Raw genomic sequence first — 14,893 nt, 5'->3', positions numbered from 1 at the left:
AGGGAGGCTTAAAGGAAGCTATTTCACTCCAAGGCAAGAATTTGGGTGTTTTTGTTTGGGGGTCCTTATAGCCGCTCTTATACTTCAGGAAAAACATTGACGACTCTGTTAATGCTAGTTCATAGAAAGGACATTTTTAATAAAAGAGAAAAACAATTTGAAAGCCCCACAATTTCAGTTGTCTAATGACATAATTTCAAGTATAGTGAACTTGTGATTAAAACATCTTGTTGATTTCACAAAACCCTTCAGAAGAGGCCTCGACAAATGGAAATTGGGCCGAACCCCGGAGTGGCACGTCCCGGCTGCTACAAACCTCAGCCGTCCCACATCCTAACGGCAGGAATAAGGCGCAGTGGCAAGGAGGGTCGCACGGAACGGGCCGGATTCTCCCGCCCCTCCCAGGATCACACCTGCGGCCCCGCACCCGCCGATTCCAAGCAGGGACCGTAGGCCGGCAGGGGCGGCTCGGGGCTCCGCGGTCGCGCTCACGCGTTGGGGTTGTTTCTCATGAGCTCCACGTCGGCGTCCACCATCTCCCTCACCAGCTCCTGGGACCCGAGACACAGGGGGTGGGCGGTGAAGGAGAAGTTTCTGCCACACTCTCCCGGTGACACCTCCACCCCCTGTGGCGCGCGCGGAGCGGCCTCGGCAACCCTCCCTCCACCCTACCCGCCTCCACCCTGCCCCCTCCTCTCCTTCCAAGCCTGGGACACCTCGGGCGCCCGGCGGGGCCCGAACGCTGCTGCTCCGGACACCTCGCTGCTTCGCCGGGCCGGCCACCCCTCCCGCCGGGCCCGAACCAGCCCAGCCCCGCAGCGAGCGGGCCAGCGGATTCTGCCGTAAAAAAAGGCACTTACATCAAAAGCGACCCGGGGTTTCCAGCTCAGCTTCTGTTTCGCTTTGGTGCAATCTCCTTGCAGAAAGTCCTGCGGGGGGAGGGAAAGATAAAGCAGACGTGGGTCGGGGGCGGCGGCGGCGGCGGCGGCGTTCTTCCCGCTGCTGTCGGCGGGCAGCTCAGGATGCACACGGCTCCCCGCTTCCCTCCTTTTGGTCCCCGTCAGGCACGCTCAGTCGCGGTTCCCGGAGCCGTAAATCTTGGGAAGGTCGCGTTTAAGAATGCGCTGCACAGATCAGTGCGGACCGTGACAGCGGTTCCGTCCCCAGCTCACGCAGCCACCTCCTCCTGTCCACCCCTCCCCTCCGCGGCGTCCCATTGACGCTAAATGACTTAAAACACACACACACACACACACACACACACACACACACACACACACACACACCCCAACATGAAGTTGTCAGGGACGCTACTGTGAGAACTGTTTCGAATTACCGCACTTCTCAGGCAAGTAGAGGAGTAAATGAGCAGACGCCTCCTCCCCGCCCCCGCGCTCCGCGGCAGCTTTCCTCTCCGCTGCAGGGCGGACGGCCGTGAGCCCTCCGCGGGCGCGCTCCGACTCTCCCCGGAGGCTCCGGGGCTCCGGGGCGCCGGGTCCGCAGCGTGCTGGCGCGCGGCGCTGGGGGACCCGGGACTCCGCGGCGGGGGGCTGGGTAATCCCCGGTCCGCAGAGCTGTTCTTTCCGGGCGGTGGCCTCGAGCTTTCCTGACCCACGGTAAAGACGGGCGGCTCACTGCCCTCCAGCACACCCGCGTGCACATAAAACGAAACTGAAGTTTCACGAAGCAATCCTCGCCCTCACTGTCCGGGGGCACGACATACCGTATTTTCTCTTCTGTTCTGTTCTGTCCCATTCCTTATAAAATAATGATCTCAAGCCACTTCACCTCACGACCCACTAATACGTTGCAACCAGCTGTCTGAAAATACAGCTCCGAAGAGCCAGCACCCTGCAGCTTCTTCAGCTCCACCGCACTCCTTCCCTAACTGCTCTGATGGAAGATCAAGTTGATTTTGAAACGACCCTCCAGCTCCTGTACACGAAGCTGACATCTACTTGATCCCTGCGTTTCTCATCCCATCTGACAGGGCCTTATCAAAATATCTATCTATCTATCATCTATCTACAACGCCAAAGACTCAGATTGGGTCGGCCCTGCTCAGCTTTACCAGTTCAGACATGGAACTGCTTTAGGAGAGTTTCCATCCACTTAAGAGACTTCCTTAGAAGGAAACTGTCTAATAGAAAACTATAGGGAGATGTATAAATCCTGTACCTCAGCCCTCACTCACCCATTTCTTATTATAGATTTCTGAAGACTGATTCGGAAGAACATTGAGATGAGAATTTCAAGAGGATTTGAAAAAAAAAAGGGAGGGAGGGAGGGAGGGAGGGAGAGGGAGGAAGGAAAGAAAGAAAGAAAGAAAGAAAGAAAGAAAAGAAAGAAAAGAAAGAAAGAAAGAAAGAAAGAAAGAAAGAAAGAAAGAAAGAAAGAAAGAAAGAAAGAAAGAGGAAAGAGACGTACTTTGAAACAGACCATTTTGGGGGGGGTGAAATAAACATTTAGCTTTGCCTAAATACATGTACAAATGAATTCATCAAACAGTACACAAGATGAGTCCTTAAGACAAAAGAATGTGAAGGTGGTATGACAAAGAGCTGTACTTTAAACAGGATACATACCCCATTGAGAAACTATTTTAGTTACACACAATATTAAAGAACAACCTAAAACCAGTTACATCAGGTGAAAGTAACCGACAATGAAGCGGCAGCTTGAAAGCCTGCCCCACTGATTTTCTTCAGATTCCCTGAAAGGTAGCACGTGTGGGGAGTTTGTTAGAGATTCATGATCAGAAAGGCCACAAAGGGCTGGGCAGAATTGGTGCCCACCTTCACTGAGACTTCCATACTGAAGGGTGTCTGGATGCTACTTCTGAATGAGCGTGCAATAGTCCTGCCTTATCCTCAGTGTCACTTTCCATGGCTTCAGTTACCTGCCTTCAACTGAGTCTGGAGCAGGCAAACAGAAGGTCAGCAGTAGCCTACCCCTATGCCTACGTCATGCACCTCACTGCCTCTCATCACTAGGTATGTTATCATCTCACATCATCACAAGTAGAAGGGTAAGTACAGTACAGTAGGGTATTTCGAGAGAGTGATACCACATTCACATAACTTTTATTACGGGATATTGTTATAATTGTTCTGTTTTCTTATTAGTTATCATTGTTTATCCCTTAGTGTGCCCAATTTATAAATTAAACTTTACGATAGGTGTGTATGTGTAGGAAGAAACATAGTATACATAGAGTTCAGTACTATTGACAGTTCTAAGCATCACTGGAGGTGGGGCTTGGAATGGACCCACCTTGAATAAGGGCGGCAGCGCCCTGTACTGTATGCTTGAAATAGTTCTCTAACAGAGTACATTCAACAACGCTCATTCTCCATCATCCATCATTACTTTTTAGGCTTGAATAAATCAAACTCCCAAAGGCGTTTGCATTTCACAATACAGTGAAGTACTGATTTCCTCTCCAGAGTGTTAAATAATAATAAAACAAGTTATTTCTGCTGGCCCTAACAGTCCACATACAGATTCTTCAGGAAAAGTAGGATACAAAAATTAATAACTGGCAATTTAACACTGCATGGAGTGCTGGAAATATAAGTGGAAAAACAAATTAATTTATTTCTCTTTCCTTTCCCTAAATAAACTTGTATATATTTCCACAATACTTCTCTATTTTACTATAAAAGTCACACAAAGATATTCATTCTTTTTCCCTAGAGAGCTGTGAAATGTGGCGTCATGAAGCAACACAGCCTCCCTCAATTCTATAGCAGTTACATAGCTTGAAGAAACATGGTTATTGTTTAATCACATAACACTTGCTGTAAATCAACCAGCATTGCATAGGATGCAATTCATGGCTCTGAACTTATAGTTAGCAAAACCCTAAAACCCATTTTGGCTTCAAATGATCTCAGTAGGCTTGGGAAAGGGAGCTTTGTATTGTAATTATGTTTCCTGTATTTTTCTACAAGTAGCTCATAATATAAAAACAACTAGGGAACTACAATTAAGGAAAAAGAAAAATGGTTTTCAAAAGCTCAGCAACAGACATTGCTACCATACACTGTAAAAGTATTTCATTGAAACCAGAGACGCACCCAGTTAAACTTCCCAATTTAGTTTTGAGCCCAGCTCCTACATTCCAGTCTAGCAGCTTACTTTAACCTTCTGCCAAGGCTCTGTCTCCCTGAAATTTAATTAGACCAAGAGACCTAGTGAAGGAAGAGGATGAGGTTCCATCAAAACAAAGCAGCAGCTCTCTATGCCAGCTGCTACTGAGCTAACATCTAGACTAGTCCTTGTGCTTTTGCCCCTGTCAACTTTTAGGGAAAGATTAGGGACATCCTAGCTTGTTCACTTCTCTTGAAGGATTTTCTTACTTCTTTCTATTGTGTCCCTTTAGGGAAAATATATAGTAAATGGTTTAGGCTGCAGGGTTTGGGGCATAAGGTGGACTTAAAGTGTGGGGTGGGGAAGTGTGGCCCAGGAGTATAGGTGGCTCTGGAATGACAGCAAGGACACAAAAATGCTTCTTTAAATAAGGCTTCCGCCACCGTGAAAAGAAATGGGATTGGGGAAGCTGGATTCTTACAAGAACATCAGGAACTAACCGCTCTTCTCACAGGACTACAGGGGCAATGCTGGGGTGGGGTGGAGAGGGGAAGGGGAGGGGAGGGAGAGGGAGGCAGATAAGGTCACACTACAGTTTCCCTTTACATTTGACAAATCCTCTCCTCTAGGGCGTGATCAGCTCCTAAGGAGGAGAGAGAAGAATGATTCATCTGTTTCGTCCTTTTCTTCTTTTTTGACAGTTCAGTTCCTTCTTTATTTATAGGCTTAAAGTCATAGTATGACAACAGGGGCAAGAGCTGATTAAGGAGATTTTATGTACACTTTCCAAAATGGACTTTCTGCACTGGGTGGTCTGGAGCTTTTCTGAGAGAGAGAGAGAGAGAGAGAGAGAGAGAGAGAGAGAGAGAGAGAATAAAGCTCTGGGAAAAATTTAAAGCATTTCTATGTGAATATGACATTTCCTGAACTCTGGCTTCTGGTGTCTTCACTGTTTCCACTGCTATTCCTTAGGTGAGCTATACAGTTTCAACATGTGATTTATTATTGTCAAATTCAATTAGGTTTAGCTGAGCATTTTACAGCAGCAAAACAGCATGAGCAAAGAGAAAACGTGCATGTCCAGATGCCCAGAGCCCCCTTAATTTTTCTCGGACTCCCTGCCTACCGTTGACTGGTCAGACCTTTAGGAGCTGTCCTCTGATGGCTCTGTCTAGGCATAAACCCTACAGGCCCAATGCCAATGGCCAGAGTTGGAAACAGCAGCCCAGTAGGAGGGCATGTTTTGCTGCAGCAATTTTTCAGGCTTTCCTGGCTTATGTTCTTGTTATAGTGAACTGATAAAGGGCCAGACCAAATCCTGGAAAAGTCATTAAGCCAGTTCCTGAGCCCACAGTAGTTAACATAAAATCCAGAAAAGGAGAGACCATGCTGTGCCATTATCTTCTACTCTAACTATAGTTCCCTTTCCTCAAATCTCCTGGGTGCCTTTTTATCTCAATCAAGATAACAACGCATCTTTAAATCACACGGGTTAGTCTTCTTTCCTCCCTGCCCCCAATCTTTTTAAAATTTTGATCATCATTTAACACATTAAATGCCTTTGATACCCACCCTCTCTCCTGAAAATCACTGTGGGGAATGCTATTAAATAGATTGACAACATAGGATAACTTCTCAAAATTCATAGTGTAATTTTCTTTGTCTCCCTTTTTCTCTGTGGTTGTGTTGGGGAAATTTAAATATTTATTTCAAATCATGTGTTGGATACCATGTTTCCTCAACAGGTCTGCCTGTGAGGTTTGCAAAGGACAGCTGTTTAGGTGGAGAACCATTTTAAGAGTGTGAGCACTTTTGGCAGGATGTTGTTAAATTTCTAATGTGCATATTGAAAGAAATTGACTCTTGAGTGCTACAAATAAGGAGAAGATATATAGACAGGGGATGTTAATAAAGAAAACTAAGACTGGTGAAAGCCCTGGTTATATCTTCAAGAATTTAAAATACAGAGCTGTGAGTAACACTGGATATTCATTTCTTCTGTTTTTTTTTTTTTTTAAAGGCAAAATTGAGGAATAGCTTAGGTTCCAAGGGAATAAAAGAATGAAGCAAATTTGGTTCTTGATCTAACTTTATGCTAATGTGGAGTGAGCAGGAAAAGATTACTCTTGGGGAAATGCTTCTTTTTAGAGAAAAAGAAATGCTAAAACAAAACAAAATACCAAAAACCAAAACAACAACAAACTTCAGTAAAATGGAAAAAGCTTTAAAGTTGCCTAGAATATCCCAGTCAAGATTCAAGATGTGCAGCTGGGAGTCAGCAAGAATGGGGTGGCGGAATGAAGACTGAGATTTCCCCCAGAAAGTTTGCAATATAGTATGTCTCTTATTGGGCAATTTAAACTCTTCCATGCTCACAACTACATCATTTGATTGAAACCTTCCCAGAGACGGAGTGAATCTCAGAGCAGTAAGAAAGGCAGTGGCCTTAATAACGGAACGAACATTTCCCCCTCTCTTCCCTTTTACTGCCATATATCAGCACAAATTGAAGTTGAAGCAAGGCCTCTCCTTTAATGACAAGAGGTGATAAGAGACAAGAAGAAAACAGCAGGCCGTCTCGTCTGCTCAGGAAGCTGGACTCGGTGGGACTGTCCATCAGCAGGAGCTGACAGAATGCCGTCAGACCCCAAACAATGCTTGGGCTCAACCTCAGGGAAATTGAGTCAGTCAGCACCGGCTCTGATGAGCGAAGAACGTACTGACAGTGGAGATAAAGTGGCAAAGGGAGCAAAACTGAGTGAGCAGGCCCTGCATTGTGTCCCTGTCCTCAGTTACCCGGATGGAGGCTGCTGGGAGGCACTCGGCACAGGGTAACACATATATACCCCACACTGAATGCCCTGCAGAGCCCTCACATCATCACCACTGTCACCTCCACTGGTGGCCTTGCATGTGAGCCTGGTTAGTTATGATCCAGGATGTGCTGTACTGACCCCTTGGATGGTGCCTGAGGGGGTCTCCAGGATCCTGTGACCCCTCAGTGATCCCATTAGCCTAGGTTGGGGACCACTTATTTTCAATTGGTAGCATTTATCATTTGGAACCAGGAGCTATTAAGAGCTACTAAACAAAGGGAAGGAAATACCTCTGTGTGTGTATGGCTTAGACACTACTGAAAAATCTATTTAGCATGGTAGAGCTTTCATGGACAGTGAATGAGAACACTGTATTCCTTATGCTCCCACTTGTAAATAAAGCCTAAGGTGGTAAAAGAAAGTATTCACTTTATTAAGGGAGAACCCAATTAATGGCACTTATAGTGCAGCCTACATATAGATGCATCTTTTTAAAAAAATTTTTTTAATGTTTATTTATTTTTGAGACAGAGAGAGACAGAGCATGAATGGGGGAGGGTCAGAGAGAGAGGGAGACACAGAATCTGAAACAGGCTCCAGGCTCTGAGCTGTCAAGCACAGAGCCTGATGCGGGGCTCGAACTCATGGACCGCGAGATCATGACGTGAGCTGAAGTCGAACGCTTAACCAACTGAGCCACCCAGGCTCCCCTAGATGCTTCTTTTTAACATGTGTTCTAAAAACATGGTTAGCACAGAAAGAGAAATGTAGTGGGGCACCTAGGTGGCTCAGTCGGTTGAATGTCCGTCCGACTTTGGCTCAGGTCATGATCTTGCGGTTGGTGAGTTCGAGCCCTGAATCGGGCTCTGTGCTGACAGCTTGGAGCCTGGAGCCTGCTTCGGATTCTGTCTCCCTCTCTTTCTGCTCCTCCCCTGCTCACACTCTGTCTCTGTCTCTCAAAAATAAATAAACAAAAAAATTTAAAAGAAAAGAAAGAAATGTAGTTAGACAAAAAGCACTCTATAAGACACACTGACAACACAATCATGCAGGAGACATACAGGACTTAACCACACTAATTTTCTTTTAAATAGGTTTTTAAAAATATTGTGGAGAAAGCCCCTTCAGGCAGACATACTTGAGATGTGTAGAGACGAGGGCAGTGGTCCATTATCCTGCATGGAAGGGACATACAGAGCCATACAACGCATGCTATGCTAAGGCCCAGCTTCTCCCCTCATTTGAAGGGGCAGAGGAGCAGGGTGCCCTTACAGCAGGGTCCCAAGAGCTGTCCAGCCATCTGCAGCATCCAGCCCTGAGGGCCTTCAGGGCCTGTCCTGTTCAGACAGGCTGTGAGTGAGCTAGCTGAGCAAAGGAAAACATCTTTCAGAAGCTGTGCTTTGTAGCTTTGGGGGAACTGTCTGTTCATAGGTTGGTGTTAATAGGTTGCTTTAAATAAAATAAGCAATAGGATTTGGGGAATAGGATGTAGGCTTGCATCATACACATTTATGAGGTACTAATGTCTTTCTGTACCTATTCTACATCTACATTGTAATCATAGAGTTAATTTTTGTTGTTGTTTTTAGCTTTATTTCTTGATCCCTGGTGCTTACAGGAGTATCAAGCTAGGGAAAGCTAGATTAAGTACTGTAACTGGAGCCCTCTTGGTTCTCTCTGATTTCTTCACTGATCTTCACTCCAAACAGTTGATATGGGGGGCTGACTCACAGTTGTGATGCAGAGCCAGTTAATGAAAGGGAGATAAGATTGTTAGTGACCTCAGCATTCCAGGCTTCAAAGCCAGCACCATCTTCGATGGAAATTACTGGTTACTGTTAATAACTGGATCTAGGGTGTAAAGATTTACCCATGCTGGTAGGAGGTGACACAAACCCTGAGGAAAGGAGATAAAGCACCTTTAAGTGGACCGATTAAAGATTGTTGTGACCTAATTGGCAAGTGGCACTCTGGAGCACAAGAAGCAGGCTGCCTTTCTTTTGCCACTTAGTACTTTTCAACCTCAAAGTACTTTACATACATCGGCTAATTAAATCTCCAGGCAATCACATTCAAAATGCAACTCAAGAGATTGTGTATCTATTTCAGGTGCCCATTTCCTAGGGATGAAAGCACTGTACAAAGTATCCATGAGAGTTAAAGCCCAACTCTGTTGTGCAGCTTATCTTCAGCATGCATGTGGTGGGGAGCCACCTTGTCACCAGGGAAGGTACCTTCTCACTTGGGGGAGGCTGACTTGGGTCACAGGAGACCCCTAATAGCAACAGGCGAAGGTGATTTTCCTTAAGCTTGTCCTTTGCAGTTTGTTAGGAAATACACACCACCCCTTAGAAAAGGTTCTGCCCTCCTTTTGAATATTAGTACTAAAAAATATTGTAAGTGATATGAATGCCTCCATAATATAGATAGGATATTTTTTTCCTTTGGGATTTTTCTCATTTTATATAGTACCATAGGTCACTCAAATTCAAGAAACTCACTTCAGTAGTCCTTCTTTCCTTCCCTCCTTTCAGTCCATCCATCCGTCTGTCTGTCCATCCATTCATCCATCCATCCGACCATCCATCCTCCTCCCAACCAAAATAAAAATTATATGACAGGGTCATTCAAATGTATACCCCCACATTCCTTCAATCATTCATGCCCTCAGTAACTTAAGAAACTCTAGGATTAACCAGGCAGCTGACTAAGTCCAAATTCTTGTTTTACGGTTGTTTCTCTAGGGACTTTTATATTTGAGGAAAAATTAAGACAAGTATGATGGCATTTGTTAGTAAGGTTTTTGAGAGGTATGGAGAAAAGAGCATTAAGACAAATATTTAGGTTTTTTATGATTTTATCTATCCATTATTTGGTTTCCTATTACCATGGTTAATAGAGAGTTTACCTGGCTTCTGAGTATCTATATCACATGTTACCTGGCATTCTTTCTTTTATATTTTTATAAGAGGAATAGAATCCTATACCTCTACGTATCTATAGAGATATTTAAACAAATAACTTGATTAATGTCACAAAGCCATCTAGTAGTAGGGTTTTGGACTAGAAGTCAGGATTTCTGATACTTAGTCCAGCACTCACAATGCTCAGTGGTACAAACCCTCCCTAAAAAGTACTATAAGCAATATACTTTATGCTGCACTAATTTGAGTGGCACAAAGGTCTCTAAATAATAAAGACTGTAACAACAGATAGAAATATGGAACATACTCCAGTGATGAATGAAAGAAATGGACAGAGAAGAGTAGATACAGTATGATTCAATGTGTATGAAGTTCTAGTACTGGCAATCTAATTGATGGTGATAGAAATTAGATCGGTGGTTACAGGGGAAAAAGATCAACAGGGAAGGTGCACGAAGAAACTTTTGGGTGATGTTCTTTACATTGATAGGAGTGTAGCATACATGAGTGTATGCATTTGTCAAAGTGGACCCAAATATATAGTTAAGATCTGTGCCTTTCATTGTGAATAACTTCGATCTCAATAACAAAAGATTCTTAGACACCACCACCAATACAGAGACATCACTGGAGAGACTTGGCTTTGTATCATGGCTCAACCACTTAGCTGTGTGGGGGGCAAGTTTCTCAGTATTTCTAAGCCTCAGGTTTTAAATCTGTAAAATGGGGAAAACATCACCTATCTTGCAGGGCTGCTGTGAGAATTCAAGATTACACATAGAAAGTAGCTAGCACTATTTCCAATTCATTTTACACTGTTAAGGCTAGCTGGTGTTGCTCTTATCACTGAAGTATAGGGAAAGCTATCCTGTTAATTTCTTATAGTTAATATCACAGATGAAAATGTAATCTTTTAACTGGATTGTATTATAGTTTTTCTTTCATGCTTGTATGTTACTTTAACCTTGCACTTAACCTTTACTACTATTTTTAAATCGTCATTTTGTTTGAATCACTGTAACCAGAGTACACAGGATTTTGTATTCTACTTTCCCCCAATTATTGTAAACATTTCATAATGCTCTTGATCCTTTGCTGCCAAATGTTTATAGTTTTAGATGCTGGAGAAGTAGCCGTGGACAAGACAAGGCCATGTTCATGAGCTTATGTTCCAGCTGGGAGAGACAGTCAAGAGGACAGGAGATGTGAATAAGACCATGTCAACTACTGAGAGGGTTTGGCAAAGACAGAAGAGGGAGCAAGCTTGATAAAGAGTGGGAAGGCTGGGTGGGGAAGGCCTTCCTAAAGAAGTGACATATGATCCCAGATTTGAATCACAACAAAAAGCTAGTCACACGAAGTCCTGGGGTAGGAGGGTCTTTCAGGGACACCACAGGTATAAGGACCTTAGGGAGCAACACCGCTGGTCTGAGATGCAGAGAGAAGGCCACTGTGTCTGGGCAAAATGAACGAGGGTGATCAGAGCCCAAGACAAAGTTGGAGAAGTAAAAAAAGGTCAGATCAGGCCTGGCCTGCTGGGTAATCCCTATCACGGGGCCCAGGTCTCTCCCAGCAAAGCCGTGTCTTCACAAGACTTTACTCTCTAGTCACAGATTGTGTCGTAGACTATTTGCAGCTGGCCGGCCACAGTCATACAGCTGGTTAACTCAACTCGATATAGCTCACAAGTCTGATTTTCAGATGCCAATGCAATCTTTCAAAGTATGAATGGGACTGACTTTTAGCTAAATGTTTAAAAGGGTGGATGACATATTTTTGCCTGGCATGCTTCAGCCCCTTTGCCTCCTAAAAAAGCTGCCACGCTTTGATTTGTTTGTGCCACCCAACCTAGAACCATCTGGCCACTCTTGAAGGGATTCTGTCCGAGCTATTGCAGTTAAGTCAGGATTATGCTCAGCTGGCCCTGTGGGACATAGGGCCCAAGAAATGTCATGGGGCCAGCAGGCAGGAACCTGGCCTATGAGCTGGCACCTGCTGGGGTATGTGGTAGAAGGGCCACACCTCTTCTGGCCAAACAAGGACACACTCAACCTCCAGAGGGCTGCAGAGATGGCGCCCCACCCTTCACTTCCTCCTGTGTGAGCAGAATTCTGGCCGGAGTGAAACTCTAACTACAAATACTCCTTGTTGAGAGCTGCCTTCTTTTTCTCCACTAGTTTTTTTTTTTTTTAATTTTTAAATGTATTTATTTGTTTTTGAGAGAGAGAGAGACAGACTGTGAGAAGGGGAGGGGCAGAGAGAGAGAGAGAGAGGGAAACAGAATCCTAAGCAGGCTTCAGGCTCCAAGCTGTCAGTGCAGAGCCTGATGGGGGACTCGAACTCATGAACCGTGAGATCATGACCTGAGCCGAAGTCGAACACTTAACCGACTGAACCACCCAGGCACCCTTCCACTAGTTCTCAAGACAATGGGACACAGCACTGAAAGTTGCTTGAGTTAATTTTTTTTTTTTTTTTTACCAAATTCTATGTCTGTAAAGGTTCACTCATCTACAGAGAAAGAACCTAGCTTTGCTTTAAAACGTATAGTCCTTCATCAGCCTACTACCCAAAACACGGAGTTTGGCTTGTGTTCTGAGCCCCTGGAGGCTTCCGGCACTGGGGGCACATGCTCCGTGGGATGTTTTCAGGCATCAGTGTGGGTGCTGTGCTGGACGGGAGCCTGGATCGGGGCTGTGGCAGGAAAGGAGAGCAGCCCAGATGCGGGGAGAGATAGTGAGAGTGAGAAGACTTGCTGAAGGACTGGATTTGGAGGAAAGAGGATTCACAGAGAACTCCTAGGATTTGGGCTTGAATGAGAACCTTTTCATTGCTTTCAAAGACACTGTATGAATTTACAAACACTACCAGCAAAGTATGAGTGTAACTTTTTATCACAACCTCATCGGCATTAGATTTTATCTCCTCTTCAAGGAAATCTCTCATTTTCATGATTATGAAACAGAGGCTCTTTGAAAAGATTACTTTTGTGAAATTACCTATGTTCTCTTATATCATTCCATGGAACATACTGTCTTATTTTGGATCTTGATTTGTTGCCAAAGCCTCTTAGCTGAGGAAGTCTGGTTAACTCAGAGAAAGGAGCTCAGTTTCCACAGGCCCCAGCTGTGTTCGTGTGAAAGGAAGGAGAGGGGAAGGCAGCTCACCTTCTTCCATGACCCTAGCTAATGGACAGCTTCAGCTGTGCCTTAGGACAAGCAAGGAAAGGGTTAAGCCAAACTGTGTACACTATGCCCTACCAACCCATCCCGCTTTTAATCTATGGCTTGTGGCAGGAGGAAGTCCGAGAGGTGGCCTTTCACATGACATCATAAAAGCCTGATTTATCGCCAGCCACCAAACATCTAGAAAATCATAACATCCTTTCAGGAAAATGCAGTGGAAAATAATCAGGTTGACTTTGATGAAAGCTTTGGTGGGGACTCCAAGTGTGACATTCTGCACAGTAACCCTTGGCAGGTGCTCTGTTTGTGCTTGGAGCGGCCCTCACCGACAAAGCCTGGAGTCCGAGTTGCTGGCTGCCCACAGCGGAGCATGGCTTTAATGTCCACAGATAAAACAAGAGTTTGGTTCACACTCTGCTAGCTTGCCTAAGATAACACTTGAGTGTATGTGAAAATGCTTTGGAAATAATAGCTCTATCTGGATGTGGGGAATTATTGATTATAGAAATATAAAGATCATACTCTTTTACATAATCCACCCCTACAGCAGCAATGCCCAACAGTAATAACTTCCTATACTGCTTCTGTTGATTTGCTCTTCTGTGCTTTCCTAGGACTATCTTTAGGACATGACTCTGCAGTTAGAACTTTTTCCTATGTAGTAGTTCCAAAGTAGTGCCCACTGTGGTATCGTTCTTAATAATTAAGGGGGATAAGAGATGACAGAGAAGACACACTCAAAAATGTCAGAGGAAATCAAGGGGTGAATTCCTCATGCCACAAGGAATCAGTCCCAGGATTATTTGCATCACTATGTTGTTTCTCTTGATCAGTAAGTTGATAAAACCACCAAACAGGAGCCTCAGTTTCTTTGCTATGCATGATGTACTCTGCAAATAAACACAGGAAAGAGGGACAAAAAAGACTAGAGTATTGGATGGTTCTAGAATTCTGGCCACATCAAGTCCACAAAAGCTCAATGGCATAGAAAGTAGGCCTATCTTTGCAGATTGACACCAACTCTGAAGGTCCTGGCATTCTTGAGTTGGGGGGAGAGGAGAGAGGTGTTCCAAAGATTGGGCCAGGACTGACAAAGGGCTAGTCAGGGTTGGAAGGCTGGCAAAATGAAGACTGGGATTCAGTTCTAAGTTATGTTCACTTTGTTTTACTGCTACACCTCAATTGTGTAGGGCAGAGACTTCACAGAATCAAAGGCTCAGGTAAGTAGACACAGCCCTGTGAAGGTTCCTAGAAGGTTGATGCTCAGTGGAGGGAAGAGCCCCCAGTTTGGAGGAGCTCAGGGTCTGGGTCCGAACACCATCAACCTCAGAATGGGTCTCCTACTGCCACATAAGGCAGCCCTAATCATTTCACTGTCAATTCCTTCTGAGTTTGATTTCTGAACTGGGAAAGCCTGCCCAAACCTGACCTTCCTGGGATTCTGTATGGGGAACTGGAATGATGGGGAGGGAGCAGAGCAGAGAGGTGAGGCCCAGCTCTGGCCCTCCACATGAGTTCCATAATAACTCAAGCTTTCCTCATCTGTAAATGGGCTGGAAGAATTTTAAGGTCCCTTCTCTAAGCTACTGCTTGCCACTCTGCTAGGATTGTTGGTACCTGCACAAGCACTACGTGCCTTGCATCAGTGCCATATGGATCATGTATTGCATCTTCTTGCCTAATGACTGCTCATCATTTCATAGTGGCTGTGGTGCAGGAGCAATGGTTCTCAAGTTCTGCTCCAGCTAGGCCCTGGTTTGGCTTAGCCTCAGCACTGCCCTGTGACTTTTGCTCCTGGTAAGCTGAGCAGTGGGGGGAGCTGGTGACTTAGCACACAATCAGATGGCCGAGGCCTATGCTGGCCCTGGTCACCTCT

The 14,893-nt window shown here is 44.9% G+C and overlaps 1 protein-coding gene across 3 annotated transcripts in view; it reads right to left on the bottom strand.

Annotated features, from left to right (window-relative positions):
• Positions 1–233: 233 nt before the first annotated feature.
• The window catches only part of GMDS (GDP-mannose 4,6-dehydratase), a 622,466-nt gene continuing 607,806 nt past the window's right edge, over positions 234–14,893 (bottom strand). For all 3 annotated transcript variants that reach the window (XM_042985865.1, XM_042985867.1, XM_042985866.1), the window contains 2 exons: positions 861–929; positions 234–551 (listed from right to left, as the gene is read on the bottom strand). In XM_042985865.1, the coding sequence (XP_042841799.1) occupies positions 489–551; positions 861–929 (132 nt within the window). In that variant the 3' untranslated portion in view covers positions 234–488. The remainder of the gene's footprint in view (positions 552–860; positions 930–14,893) is intronic.

This window comes from Panthera tigris, chromosome B2, assembly GCF_018350195.1.
Source record: "Panthera tigris isolate Pti1 chromosome B2, P.tigris_Pti1_mat1.1, whole genome shotgun sequence".
Classification (NCBI taxonomy): Eukaryota; Metazoa; Chordata; class Mammalia; order Carnivora; family Felidae; genus Panthera; species Panthera tigris.
This window is presented reverse-complemented; position numbering and strand designations above follow the sequence as displayed.